Source organism: Pelobates fuscus, chromosome 4, assembly GCF_036172605.1.
Source record: "Pelobates fuscus isolate aPelFus1 chromosome 4, aPelFus1.pri, whole genome shotgun sequence".
NCBI lineage: Eukaryota > Metazoa > Chordata > Amphibia > Anura > Pelobatidae > Pelobates > Pelobates fuscus.
The window spans coordinates 31,993,957-32,007,749 of NC_086320.1; the positions used below are offsets into that span (position 1 = coordinate 31,993,957).

Consider the following 13,793-nt stretch of genomic DNA (forward strand, 5'->3'; position numbering starts at 1 on the left):
GCTTGTTTGTACTACCCTGTTTATCTCTGTTACCCTTTGACTCGGCTTGTCTCTCGCTTACCTGTCCTCTCATTCCCTCGACCTCGGCTTGTTCCTAGACTATTCTCTGCTTACTCCTTACGTTAAGTCCGGCCATTCTAAGGTCCGGTATACGTACCTACCACCTGTTTGTACTCTGCGTGTTGGATCCCTGTCCCGATCCTGACATTACGACAGGGCCAATGGATCCTGCAGGTACAAACACTCAGGTTGGTCCTTCTGATTCTAGGTTCGACGCCATGGATCACAGAATGGACCAGATGGCTCTAGCACTACAGGCGTTACTATCTCGTTCTAGTAATCAACCAGAAGAGATGCGTAATACTTCTATCTCCCCTGTGAGTTCAGGTCTAGAGGTAGCCACTGTAGGTGCTTCTTCCCGTATTACTCCACCTGTACGTTATGGTGGTTCTCCAGAGAAGTGTCGTGGTTTCTTAAACCAAATAGGTATCCACTTCGAATTACAACCCCGCTCCTATCCTACAGATAGGGTGAAGGTTGGATTTATTATCACATTACTTATTGAGAGAGCTCTGAGATGGGCCAATCCATTGTGGGAAAATGATAATCCGTTAGTATATAATTATAATGCCTTTGTAGCTGCTTTCAGAAGAACTTTTGACCCTCCAGGTAGAAAGGTCAATGCAGCTAGATTACTGTTGCGCCTTAGACAAGATAACCGAACACTTGTGGATTATGCACTAGAGTTCAGGTCCTTGGCGGCAGAAGTTAAGTGGAATGAACAGGCTTATATAGATGTATTTTTAAACGGGTTATCAGACGTAATCCTTGACGAGGTTGCTACTAGAGAGCTTCCTGAAAATTTGGAGGATTTAATTTCTTTTATTTCTCGCATTGATGAACGTTTAAGAGAGAGGCAGAACACTCGAGAGAGAGACCGTAGATCTTCCTTTAAACTAGCTCCTTCATTTCAAAGTTCTGAATCCACAATCTCACTTTTTCCAGAACCTATGCAGATAGGCAATACTCGCCTCTCAGAAGAGGAGAGACAGTACAGGAGAAGGGAGGGGTTGTGTATGTACTGTGGAGTTAGAGGTCATTTACGCCTAAATTGTCCTAATCGCTCGGAAAACGCTCGCACCTAAGTTTCTCTAGAGGACAGGCCTTGGGTGTTTCTATTTTGTCCTCTAATCATAATTATAAAGATCACAGGCTTCTGCTACCCGTTTCTTTAACTTGGGAGAGTGGAGTAATAGAGACTATGGCATTGATAGATTCCGGAGCTGCTGAGAGCTTTATCGACCAAGTTTTTGTTACCAAACACACTATCCCATCCCAGTTAAGGGAAACACCCTTGGCCGTTGAGGCCATAGATGGTAGACCTTTAGTTGAGCCTGTTATTTTTCGTGAAACCATACCCGTTAAATTAACTGTTGGTATCTTACACGAGGAGGATCTATCTTTATTGCTTATTTTGTCTCCTTCTGTTCCCATAGTCCTGGGGTATCCTTGGTTAAAGAAACATAACCCTATCATTGATTGGGAACTAGGGGAGATAGTCTCATGGGGCCAGAGTTGTCAGGACAGGTGTTTACGGACAGTGTCACCGCTTTGCACAGTTAACACACCGATTAATTCTATCTACTCTACAGAGGTACAAATACCGCCCCTGTACCTGGATTTAAAGGCAGTATTTGACAAAAAGAATGCTGATACCTTACCCCCACACAGGTCTTTTGATTGTAAGATTAATCTACTACCTGGTACTATGCCTCCTAGGGGTAATGTATATCCTTTGTCTACTAAAGAGAACTTAGTCTTAGAGGAGTATATTCGTGAGAACCTTGAAAAAGGATTCATTAGGAGATCCTCCTCTCCTGCCGGGGCTGGGTTTTTTTTTGTTAAAAAGAAGGATGGCACTCTAAGACCTTGCATTGATTATCGAGGTTTGAACAAAATAACCATTAGAAATGCCTACCCTATTCCTTTGATTACCGAGCTCTTTGATCGTCTAAAAGGCTCCAAAATTTTCACCAAGTTAGATCTCAGAGGGGCATATAACTTGGTGAGAATTCAGCAGGGACACGAGTGGATGACGGCGTTCAATACCCGTTATGGGCACTATGAATACACAGTAATGCCTTTTGGTCTCTGTAATGCACCGGCAGTATTTCAAGACCTGATCAATGAAGTTCTTAGGGAGTTTCAACATGACTGCGTTATTTTATATCTGGATGATATACTTATACACTCTAGAGAGATTGAGACTCACCACAGACAAGTCAGAAGGGTATTGCACAAGCTTCTTCAACATGGCATGTACTGCAAATTGGAGAAATGCAGCTTTGACCAATCCCAGATAAACTTTCTTGGTTATGTAATTTCTGCGGAAGGGTTTAAGATGGACCCGGATAAGCTCCAGTCCGTTTTAGATTGGCCTTTGCCCAAGGGTCTCAAGGCCATTCAGAGGTTTATCGGATTCTCCAACTATTATAGGCGCTTCATTAAGGGATATTCTTCTATTATAGCTCCTATTACCAATATGACCAGACAGGGGGCTGACACTAAGAACTGGTCTACTGAAGCCCTTCTTGCCTTCAAAACACTCAAGGAACTCTTTGCTTCCGCACCAATTTTAGTTCACCCCAATACGACTCTGCCTTTCCTACTCGAGGTAGACGCCTCAGAGACAGGTATAGGTGCTATCCTGTCCCAAAGGTTAGGTGTGGATAAGCCCTTGCATCCGTGTGGTTTTTTTTCCAAGAAACTATCAGGTCCTGAGAGCAGATATGACATTGGTGACAGGGAACTACTAGCAGTTATCATGGCTTTGAATGAGTGGAGACATTTATTGGAGGGCACCTTACATCCGGTTACTATTTTGACAGACCACAAGAACTTGTCCTATATTGGGGAAGCCAAGCGCTTGTCCTCCAGGCAAGCTCGTTGGTCTTTATTCCTCACGCATTTCAATTACGTGCTCACTTATAGACCTGGTTCTAAGAATTCTAAAGCCGATGCTTTGTCTCGCCAATATGAACCTTCTGCGATATCTGAGCCGGTTTTGTCTTCTATAGTACCCAGGTGCAATATTATCGCCAACACGAGTCTCAAGATTCACTCTCCGTTGCTTGATCAGATCATGAAGTTGCAGCATCTGGCGCCTAGACAGACTCCTGGGGCAAGGCATTTCGTTCCTCCTGAACTCCAACTGGAACTCTTACAGTGTTTTCACAACAGTAAGGCAGCTGGGCATCCGGGCATTCGCAAGACATGTTCCTTGATCTCTAAAGATTTCTGGTGGCCTTCTTTACGGAAGGATATTAGGGATTTCATCGGAGCATGTGAGGTCTGTATGAAGACTAAGCAACCTCATACGCTTCCATGTGGTTTGTTACATCCCTTGAACATTCCAGAGAGACCATGGTCCTGTTTGGCTATGGACTTCATTGTTGATTTGCCTGTTTCTAAAAAACAGACTGTGATCCTCACGGTGGTTGATAGGTTTACTAAGATGGCTCATTTCGTGCCCTTAACTAAACTCCCGACTTCTCCTGAATTGGCGGAGATATTCGCGAGAGAGATTTTTCGCTTACATGGGATACCTTCCGAAATTGTTTCCGATAGAGGTTCCCAATTTGTTTCACGTTTTTGGAGATCCTTCTGTTCTCAACTGGGCATCAAATTGAATTTCTCTTCTGCCTATCACCCTCAGTCTAACGGAGCTGCTGAACGTACCAATCAAAAGATTGAACAATATTTGCGTTGTTTTATTTCTGAACACCAGGATGATTGGGTCGGTTTGATTCCTTGGGCGGAGTTTGCACACAATAATCTCGTTTGTGATTCTACTCGTTCCAGCCCCTTCTTCATGAATTATGGCTTTCATCCTTCCATTCTTCCCTCGGTCTCTCCTTCCCAAGGGGTACCGTCGGTTGATGTTCATGTTGCCAATTTGAGGAAGTTGTGGGATCAGACTCGACAAATTCTCCTGCATAATTCCATGTTGTTCAAGAAACACGCTGATAAACACAGAAGGGCGGCTCCGGTTTTTGTTCCAGGTGATAGGGTATAGTTGAGTACAAGAAACATTCGTTTAAAGGTGCCTTCTATGAAATTCACTCCTCGTTACATTGGTCCTTACAGGGTTCTGACTCGAATCAACCCAGTTGCGTATCGCCTAGCTCTTCCAGCTGCCTTACGCATCCCTAACTCCTTTCATGTTTCCCTACTGAAACCGCTAGTCTGTAACAGATTTTCCTCCACTATATCCTCGCCTCGCTCTGTTCAGGTTGAGGGTCAGGAGGAGTATGAAATCAACTCCATCATCGATTCTCGAATCTCCCGGGGGAAGTTACAATATCTTATTGACTGGAAGGGATATGGTCCTGAGGAGAGGACTTGGGTACCTCAGGAGGATGTACATGCTCCTCGCCTCCGCAGGGCTTTTCACTCCCGTTTTCCATCTCGTCCCGGTTCCTTCCGCCCGGTGGGCGTTTCTGAGGGGGGTACTGTCAGGGTACCTGTAGTCTCTACCTCAGAGGAGGTGAGAGACTTAGACGTTTATCCTCCCAGAGGGGTTGTTTCTTCCGTTCCTCGCGTTTCCCTCGGCCATTTACAAGCCGACCGCGAGGGATCCACTTCCTTATATGACGCGACGCTCAGTAGTCGACGTCATGACGCCAACCCGGGATGACCTGTCAGTCAAGTCCCGAGCACTAGTCAGGACTCGTCGGGGGCGTGATTACCCTCTAGAATCAGGTATAAAGTAAGGCTTTCGGCATCTGCTCATTGCCCTGTCGTGGTTCTAGCCTGTCTAGTCACTCAGTGCTCTTGTATTCTAGTTGTCAGTGATTGCTTGGATCCAGGATGCACAGTGTGTCAGTGATAGTTTGGATCCAGGATGCACAGGCTGTCAGTGATTGTTTGGATCCAGGATGCACAGGGTGTCAGTGATAGCTTGGATCCAGGATGCACAGGGTGTCAGTGGTAATTTGGATCCAGGATGCACAGGGTGTCAGTGATAGTTTGGATCCAGGATGCACAGGGTGTCTGTGATAGTTTGGATCCAGGATGCACAGGGTGTCAGTGATAGTTTGGATCAAGGATGCACAGGGTGTCAGTGACAGTTTGGGTCCAGGATGCATAGGGTGTCAGTGATAGTTTGGATCCAGGATGCACAGGGTGTCAGTGATAGTTTGGGTCCAGGATGCACATGGTGTCAGTGATAGTTTGGGTCCAGGATGCACAGGGTGTCTGTGATCATCTGGGTCCAGGATGAACAGGATGTCAGTGATTGCTTGGATCCAGGATCCACAGGGTGTCAGTGATAGTTTGGATCCAGGATACACAGGGTGTCAGTGATAGTTTGGGTCCAAGATGCACAGGGTGTCAGTGATATTCTGGATCGAGGATGCACAGGGTGTCAGTGATAGTTTGGGTCCAGGATGCACAGGGTGTCAGTGATTGTTTGGGTCCAGGATGCCCAGGGTGTCAGTGATAGTTTGGATCCAGGATGCACAGTGTGTCAGTGATAGTTTGGGTCCAGGATGCACAGGGTGTCAGTGATAGTTTGGGTCCAGGATGCACAGGGTGTCAGTGATAGTTTGGGTCCAGGATGCACAGGGTGTCAGTGATAGTTTGGATCCAGGATGCACAGGGTGTCAGTGATAGTTTGGATCCAGGATGCACAGTGTGTCAGTGATAGTTTGGGTCCAGGATGCACAGGGTGTCAGTGATAGTTTGGATCCAGGATGCACAGGGTGTCAGTGATTGCTTGGATCCAGGATGCACAGGGTGTCAGTGGTAGTTTGGATCCAGGATGCACAGGGTGTCAGTGATAGTTTGGATCCAGGATGCACAGGCTGTCAGTGATAGTTTGGATCCAGGATGCACAGGGTGTCAGTGATAGTTCGGATCCAGGATGCACAGGGTGTCAGTGATTGCTTGGATCCAGGATGCACAGTGTGTCAGTGATAGTTTGGATCCAGGATGCACAGGCTGTCAGTGATAGTTTGGATCCAGGATGCACAGGGTGTCAGTGATAGTTTGGATCCAGGATGCACAGGGTGTCAGTGGTAATTTGGATCCAGGATGCACAGGGTGTCAGTGATAGTTTGGATCCAGGATGCACAGGGTGTCTGTGATAGTTTGGATCCAGGATGCACAGGGTGTCAGTGATAGTTTGGATCAAGGATGCACAGGGTGTCAGTGACAGTTTGGGTCCAGGATGCATAGGGTGTCAGTGATAGTTTGGATCCAGGATGCACAGGGTGTCAGTGATAGTTTGGGTCCAGGATGCACATGGTGTCAGTGATAGTTTGGGTCCAGGATGCACAGGGTGTCTGTGATCATCTGGGTCCAGGATGAACAGGATGTCAGTGATTGCTTGGATCCAGGATCCACAGGGTGTCAGTGATAGTTTGGGTCCAAGATGCACAGGGTGTCAGTGATATTCTGGATCCAGGATGCACAGGGTGTCAGTGATAGTTTGGGTCCAGGATGCACAGGGTGTCAGTGATTGTTTGGGTCCAGGATGCACAGGGTGTCAGTGATAGTTTGGATCCAGGATGCACAGTGTGTCAGTGATAGTTTGGGTCCAGGATGCACAGGGTGTCAGTGATAGTTTGGGTCCAGGATGCACAGGGTGTCAGTGATAGTTTGGGTCCAGGATGCACAGGGTGTCAGTGATAGTTTGGGTCCAGGATGCACAGGGTTTCAGTGATAGTTTGGATCCAGGATGCACAGTGTGTCAGTGATAGTTTGGGTCCAGGATGCACAGGGTGTCAGTGATAGTTTGGATCCAGGATGCACAGGGTGTCAGTGATTGCTTGGATCCAGGATGCACAGGGTGTCAGTGGTAGTTTGGATCCAGGATGCACAGGGTGTCAGTGATAGTTTGGATCCAGGATGCACAGTGTGTCAGTGATAGTTTGGGTCCAGGATGCACAGGGTGTCAGTGATAGTTTGGGTCCAGGATGCACAGGGTGTCAGTGGTAGTTTGGATCCAGGATGCACAGGATGTCTGTGATACTCTGGGTCCAGGATGCACAGGGTGCCAGTGATAGTTTGGATCCAGGATGCACAGGGTGTCAGTGATAGTTTGGGTCCAGGATGCACAGGGTGTCAGTGATTGCCTGGATCCAGGATGCACAGGGTGTCAGTGATAGTTTGGATCCAGGATGCACAGGGTGTCAGTGATAGTTCGGATCCAGGATGCACAGGGTGTCAGTGATTGCTTGGATCCAGGATGCACAGGGTGTCAGTGATAGTTTGGATCCAGGATGCACAGGGTGTCAGCGATAGTTTGGATCCAGGATGCACAGGGTGTCAGTGAGAGTTTGGATCCAGGATGCACAGAGTGTCAGTGATAGTTTGGATCCAGGATGCACAGGCTGTCAGTGATAGTTTGGATCCAGGATGCACAGGGTGTCAGTGATAGTTCGGATCCAGGATGCACAGGGTGTCAGTGATTGCTTGGATCCAGGATGCACAGTGTTTCAGTGATAGTTTGGAACCAGGATGCACAGGCTGTCAGTGATAGTTTGGATCCAGGATGCACAGTGTGTCAGTGATAGTTTGGATCCAGGATGCACAGGGTGTCAGTGGTAGTTTGGATCCAGGATGCACAGTGTGTCAGTGATAGTTTGGATCCAGGATGCACAGGGTGTCAGTGATAGTTTGGATCCAGGATGCACAGGGTGTCAGTGATAGTTTGGATCCAGGATGCACAGGGTGTCAGTGATAGTTTGGATCCAGGATGCACAGGGTGTCAGTGATAGTTTGGATCCAGGATGCACAGGTTGTCAGTGATTGCTTGGATCCAGGATGCACAGGGTGTCAGTGATAGTTTGGATCCAGGATGCACAGGGTGTCAGTGATAGTTTGGATCCAGGATGCACAGGGTGTCAGTGATAGTTTGGATCCAGGATGCACAGGGTGTCAGTGATAGTTTGGGTCCAGGATGCACAGGGTGTCAGTGGTAGTTTGGATCCAGGATGCACAGGATGTCTGTGATACTCTGGGTCCAGGATGCACAGGGTGCCAGTGATAGTTTGGATCCAGGATGCACAGGGTGTCAGTGATAGTTTGGGTCCAGGATGCACAGGGTGTCAGTGATTGCCTGGATCCAGGATGCACAGGGTGTCAGTGATAGTTTGGATCCAGGATGCACAGGGTGTCAGTGATAGTTCGGATCCAGGATGCACAGGGTGTCAGTGATTGCTTGGATCCAGGATGCACAGGGTGTCAGTGATAGTTTGGATCCAGGATGCACAGGGTGTCAGCGATAGTTTGGATCCAGGATGCACAGGGTGTCAGTGAGAGTTTGGATCCAGGATGCACAGAGTGTCAGTGATAGTTTGGATCCAGGATGCACAGGCTGTCAGTGATAGTTTGGATCCAGGATGCACAGTGTGTCAGTGATAGTTTGGATCCAGGATGCACAGGGTGTCAGTGGTAGTTTGGATCCAGGATGCACAGTGTGTCAGTGATAGTTTGGATCCAGGATGCACAGGGTGTCAGTGATAGTTTGGATCCAGGATGCACAGGGTGTCAGTGATAGTTTGGATCCAGGATGCACAGGGTGTCAGTGATAGTTTGGATCCAGGATGCACAGGGTGTCAGTGATAGTTTGGATCCAGGATGCACAGGTTGTCAGTGATTGCTTGGATCCAGGATGCACAGGGTGCTTGGAATTGCCTTCAAGCTAAAGGTAACACACTTGGCCGTGACGTCATCTTGTGTCAGCTGACTCTGCAGGCTCTGCCTCTTCCAGCAGTTCTTTACTCCTGTAATCCACTCTATACTGAGCTGTAATGCTCTCAGCTCTCTAATATCAGCTGCATGCGAGAGCAAGGAACTGCTGCTGCTCCCACTCCCAGCACAGGCACCCAGCACAGGCTACAGCTGGTCCTGCTGGCATCCCCTGCAGCTGGCATCGAACTTTAACCCTGGCATGGATTAAAGGGGGCTGGGGAGACAGAGGGGGGCACGTTGATCTCTGCACCAGAGCTGATGCTATGCAGCTAGCTGTGACTGGGGGTCTGCTCCTGGGGTCCCAGCCTCCCACACACTGCCCGGGGGAGATCTGGGGGAAGTTTGAGGATTGCTGAGTGTGATGCCCTTGTGCCCAGCATGGAATAAGGAGATCTCCGCTGGTTTTCCATGCCTCTGCCTCCTGCTATGGATTGGGCTTTAGTAAATAGAGGGGACATTGTAAGCATCTGACAAGCAGCCGGACTGGAGCTATGCTGGACCCTGTGCAGCATGACTGACCTAGCGTAGCCTGCATATCATCTAACTTTCCACTGATTTCCAGAAAACACTCCAATTCTGGATGGATGGATTGAACATAGTCTGTGTCATTTATAGCATGGCGTTCCCCTTACCTATTCACCGCTGGGGAGACTGGGTTTTGTAATGACCTTAGCAGAGACCTTGACAGGGTCCTTTGACTACAATGTGTCCACAGTGCTCCCTACCCCAAGGTCAAATTAACAAGTCCAGGCTAAACTTTTTATATACAGGTCGAATGGAATGTGGCAATCCATCAGTTGCATTTTCTTCACAGTTAGAATGTGGATTCATCTGAAGGAGACTATGTATCAACGGTCTAGAATCTTTGACTCCAAGGCTGCCGCCACCATCCATCCAATCTGATCTTGTTTTGGAAATTAAATCCGGATAGCAGTTTAACCCTTTTAGACAATTGATGTTTGTGTTTAAAGGCTAAATAGACTTAGTGATTGCTTACAGCCATGCTGTCTCTCTCAAGCTTCCTCTCTGAAAAGAATCATTGTCTAAGTATGGGGACAATAAAGTCAGCATGCCACCAAGGAGAAAGTCATTGACACATACAAAAAGCACAATACCCTAACTAGCCAATGAGGCTGGACAGTAAAATGACCACAGATGTATTTCAGTAAACTTCAGAGAAAAAGACAGCAAGAACTCTACAGATCGACCATGGAGCTGTCTGAGGTGAGATGTTCCAGCACAAATGAGGAACTCTACACAATCAACAGAACTCCAACCATCAACAGTAGCACACGACCCAAAAGACTTCTCTGGCAGACTGCAGTGAGGCACATCACTGAGCAAAGATTTATCCATGAGCAGAGCAGTGCAAAGATCCTGGCCTCTGAAGACCCCTATACACTCAATGCAAATAGGCAATATGCTGGCAAAGGTTCTGCTGGGGACAGACACAACAATGGAGGCACCAAAGTCTTCCCAGAGAGGACCAGCAGTGACCTGGGGTTCCTCCACCTAGATTGTGCCCCTAGCAATTCAGATTTTTTTTTGAACTGGGGCTACACCTACAGAGGGGTTATTTTCCCAACACTAAGGAACTCGTTCAAGTCTAGGGACCTTGAAAGGCTTTACCAGCGTTATTTTTTAGGTCAAAGACGCAAGTCAGAGGTAGTCATGAACATACTGGACGTGTTGACCAAGCTCACGCTTCTCCTCCTTCACCTTACCTTGGCCTCTGCCCCTATGGACCCCATCAAAGGCATCTTGCTGGGTTTCTTTACTGGGATTGAAGTGGTTATATGTGCCTTAGTAGTTGTCAGGAAGGACACCACCTCTTACACCTATCTCCAGTTCAGTGGAGTTGTGACATGGGTGGCCATGGCTACTCAGATCTTGGCAGCTGGACTTGGATATGGGCTTCTAGGGGACGGTATTGGTTATGTACTCTTTACTCTTTTTGCTACCTATAGCATGCTTCCATTGCCCCTTACCTGGGCTATTCTGGCTGGATTGGTAACTTCCCTTCTACAAATCATCATGCAGTTGTTAATCCCAAGGCTGGCAGTGACTTCCATCAACCAGGTAACATTTCATCAATGTGTCTATGTATGTGGGAGGTGGGCAGGTTTGCTTAGTAAAACAATCTGTTTTCCAGTGTGTATTGTTAGTCAAGCATTCACTTCTACACGGTCAGTGAATGAATGTCTTCTTCAGATTGATGGCATGTTGAAGAGGACAGCATTTGATCAATTGTTGCGAGTTATGTATTTGTATAAAGCTCTCTTCATCTATAATCCATGTGAACCTTTGGAATGTCCACACACAGCAAACTCATTTCCTTTGTCTACCAGCAGAGTTCACATAAAAGAAACAGTTGCTTTATAAATGCTGCCACCTTCCTGATAAGTCTACACTCCTTACATTCAGATTACTCTAGTTTATCACATTCAGACTAAAAGCTTGTGATGTGATTTTATGAATCAAGCGTATAGTGGGAACACATGACATTCACAGATCTCTTGCTAGAATCATTTTTCATCTCTTTCATTAAATATAAATGTCTTAATATAACCCCTTACATCATATCACTGCTGGTTACATTTATATTATGTGGAAGGAACAAAAAAAAGTTATTTTGGGGAGTGGTCATGAGCCCTGTCACAGTTTATTGTAGTTGAAACCTTGGTGCCTGATACACCTAGATTGATTACTGGTTCTTCAGTCCCAGAGATACATAACAGTATACAGTTACAAAAATATAAATGTTAGGAGCTGAGTGTGTTTTCAATGGGCTATTTGCCTTATTATGTTATACTTGGCTTTCATTTTAATTATTAATGATGCATCTATATTTGTAAGGGTTAATCTTAAATGTATTTATTTCCTTGAAAAAATATAAACAAATCAATATTATTGGCATTGTAATTACAGTGATTTCAGTTATGATCAGCAATATGCATTTAAATGGAAAGGATAGAACATATTATACTGTACATTATGTAGATGCACTGCGATTCTCAGTAAAGGACATTTTTTTGAAAGGCAGACATATGTGAAACAGATGAAGCAAAAGTAGTAAAATACATAATTTATTGTGGATTTTAGAGGTCAGAATATACAAATATATACAATGCTTCCAACGCAGATTTTGTACAATAGGTATTTAAATAGATATATAGATAAATCAAACCCCGATTCTCTCTCTCTCTCTCTCTCTCTCTCTCTCTCTCTCTCTCTCTCTCTCTTCTGAGTTTTACTGATCTGCTTCTCAGAGTGAAGGCGCTATCCACCCTCCATGGGTGCTGAATGTCAATTTGCTATTTTGTGATTAAAAATCTATGTTTTTATTTTGGCTCCCCCTTGTGGTTCCTGCTAATCCCCAATGGTAGTATTTACAAATATAAGTTGATTCTTAGCGATCATATCCACCTACATTGTAATGCATCGTTTGTTTGTATGTCAGCTAGCTACTAGATCTCTCCATATAAGCCACTGAACCGTTTTTGTATCTTTATTAAAGCGTTTTGTCTATATTTTGTATCCTCCCTATATCTGTCTATAAGCACCTACCCATGATAGCTAGCACTGCTGAAGCTCAATACAGTATGTGGTTGTATTGTGTAATCTAGGTGAGTTGTTACACTGCAGTAGGTAGTATTTGGAATGTGTGTGAACATTTTGACACTTTTAGGCATTCCTGGAATCAGTAGCAATATCTTTTACCTTGTTTAGGGAGAGCTTTAAGCTGTAATTTTGCCTCCTTGCAAAAACAAGTGCTATTCTGGAACAAGGTGCTAAATCGAATGCCTCTCAACAATTAGGCTTAGCACCCAAAACAACACCTGTTTTGATTTGATAAATGTCCTCTTAGTTTCCTTATAATTGTCAGCTGTAATACATGTATGTCCCAGCAGTGCCTCTGAAATTGTGTCTATTTTAGATAAGGCTTTATTGTCACTTTAAAGAGATTAGGTCATGTCAGAGGGATTATGCCAGCAAAGTGAAGGAAGAGAGACAAATCAGGCTTCCTATCTAAACTACTTGATTAACAAAAACAAATTGTACCTGATTGAAAGTGTAGCTATGGAGTTTTCATTCAGGAAATATGTGCCATTTTTGGTGCCCTGATCTTTTCAGTTACTCTATATTAATTGAGAAAAAAAAGTAGCTTTTTCCATAATGATGAGATATGCAGTACAGCCGTAATGGGGCTAACGCTTAAAGTGGCACTGTCACTAGTCACCAGTGACGGCTGCAGGGAATTGGCTCTGTCTGTGAAGGATCCCGCGGTCTCACAGGGCCCTCCGTAGATCTCAATGCTGTACTCTTAACGCATGTGCTACCAATGACATCGGCTCCTGGCGGAAGAGGACCGACCGGCCTAGAGAAGATGGCAGCGTCCACGTGACAAGTTCAAATAAGTTACATTCACTTTCTGCCTGCTCCCCCTGGCCACCGGATCCCCAGTGGCGATGTCACCGTCGGGTGTCTTTGCAAATTATGCAAGGTCCCCAGACGGTGACAGTGCTGCTTTAACCTCACAAACTCACAAAGACTAGGCTTTAAGAAAATAAAAACAGCAGACCCCTCCACATTCATTAAACATTTAAATTGCACAAGCATATTGACAAAGATATTCATACCTTTACTAATGAATGGCTTCCTGGGACTTTATGAATGGACTCGAATGCTTTTCTCAATTCCCATTGACAAATTTAAGCTCATAGTGTTTAAATTGCATGGTTGATTCTCTTAATATACATGCTGACATTGAGATGGTGATATCCTAGGGAGATAGTATACATTTTAAGAAAAGCGTGCATTGAAATGTATACGGTCCTGGGATGGATATACTTGAAAAGGAGATACTTTATATATGAATGATCATCATATGAAACAAAGGGGAATGTTGTCTGTTGTTTTGATTGTTAACTCCTTAGAAACCAATAAAAAACCCATCATGACAATATGGTCATAAAGATCTTGTACCTTTTTCTTATGCATCATTAACAGCCGTATAGAGCCCCGATAATTACGTA

General features: G+C 45.5%; 1 protein-coding gene across 1 annotated transcript in view; it reads left to right on the top strand.

Moving 5' to 3' along the window:
- The first annotated feature begins 8,821 nt into the window (after nt 1–8,821).
- The window catches only part of ADCY8 (adenylate cyclase 8), a 278,636-nt gene continuing 273,664 nt past the window's right edge, over nt 8,822–13,793 (top strand). The window contains exon 1 of the mRNA XM_063451052.1: nt 8,822–10,836. Within this exon, the coding sequence (XP_063307122.1) occupies nt 9,913–10,836 (924 nt within the window). The 5' untranslated portion in view covers nt 8,822–9,912. The remainder of the gene's footprint in view (nt 10,837–13,793) is intronic.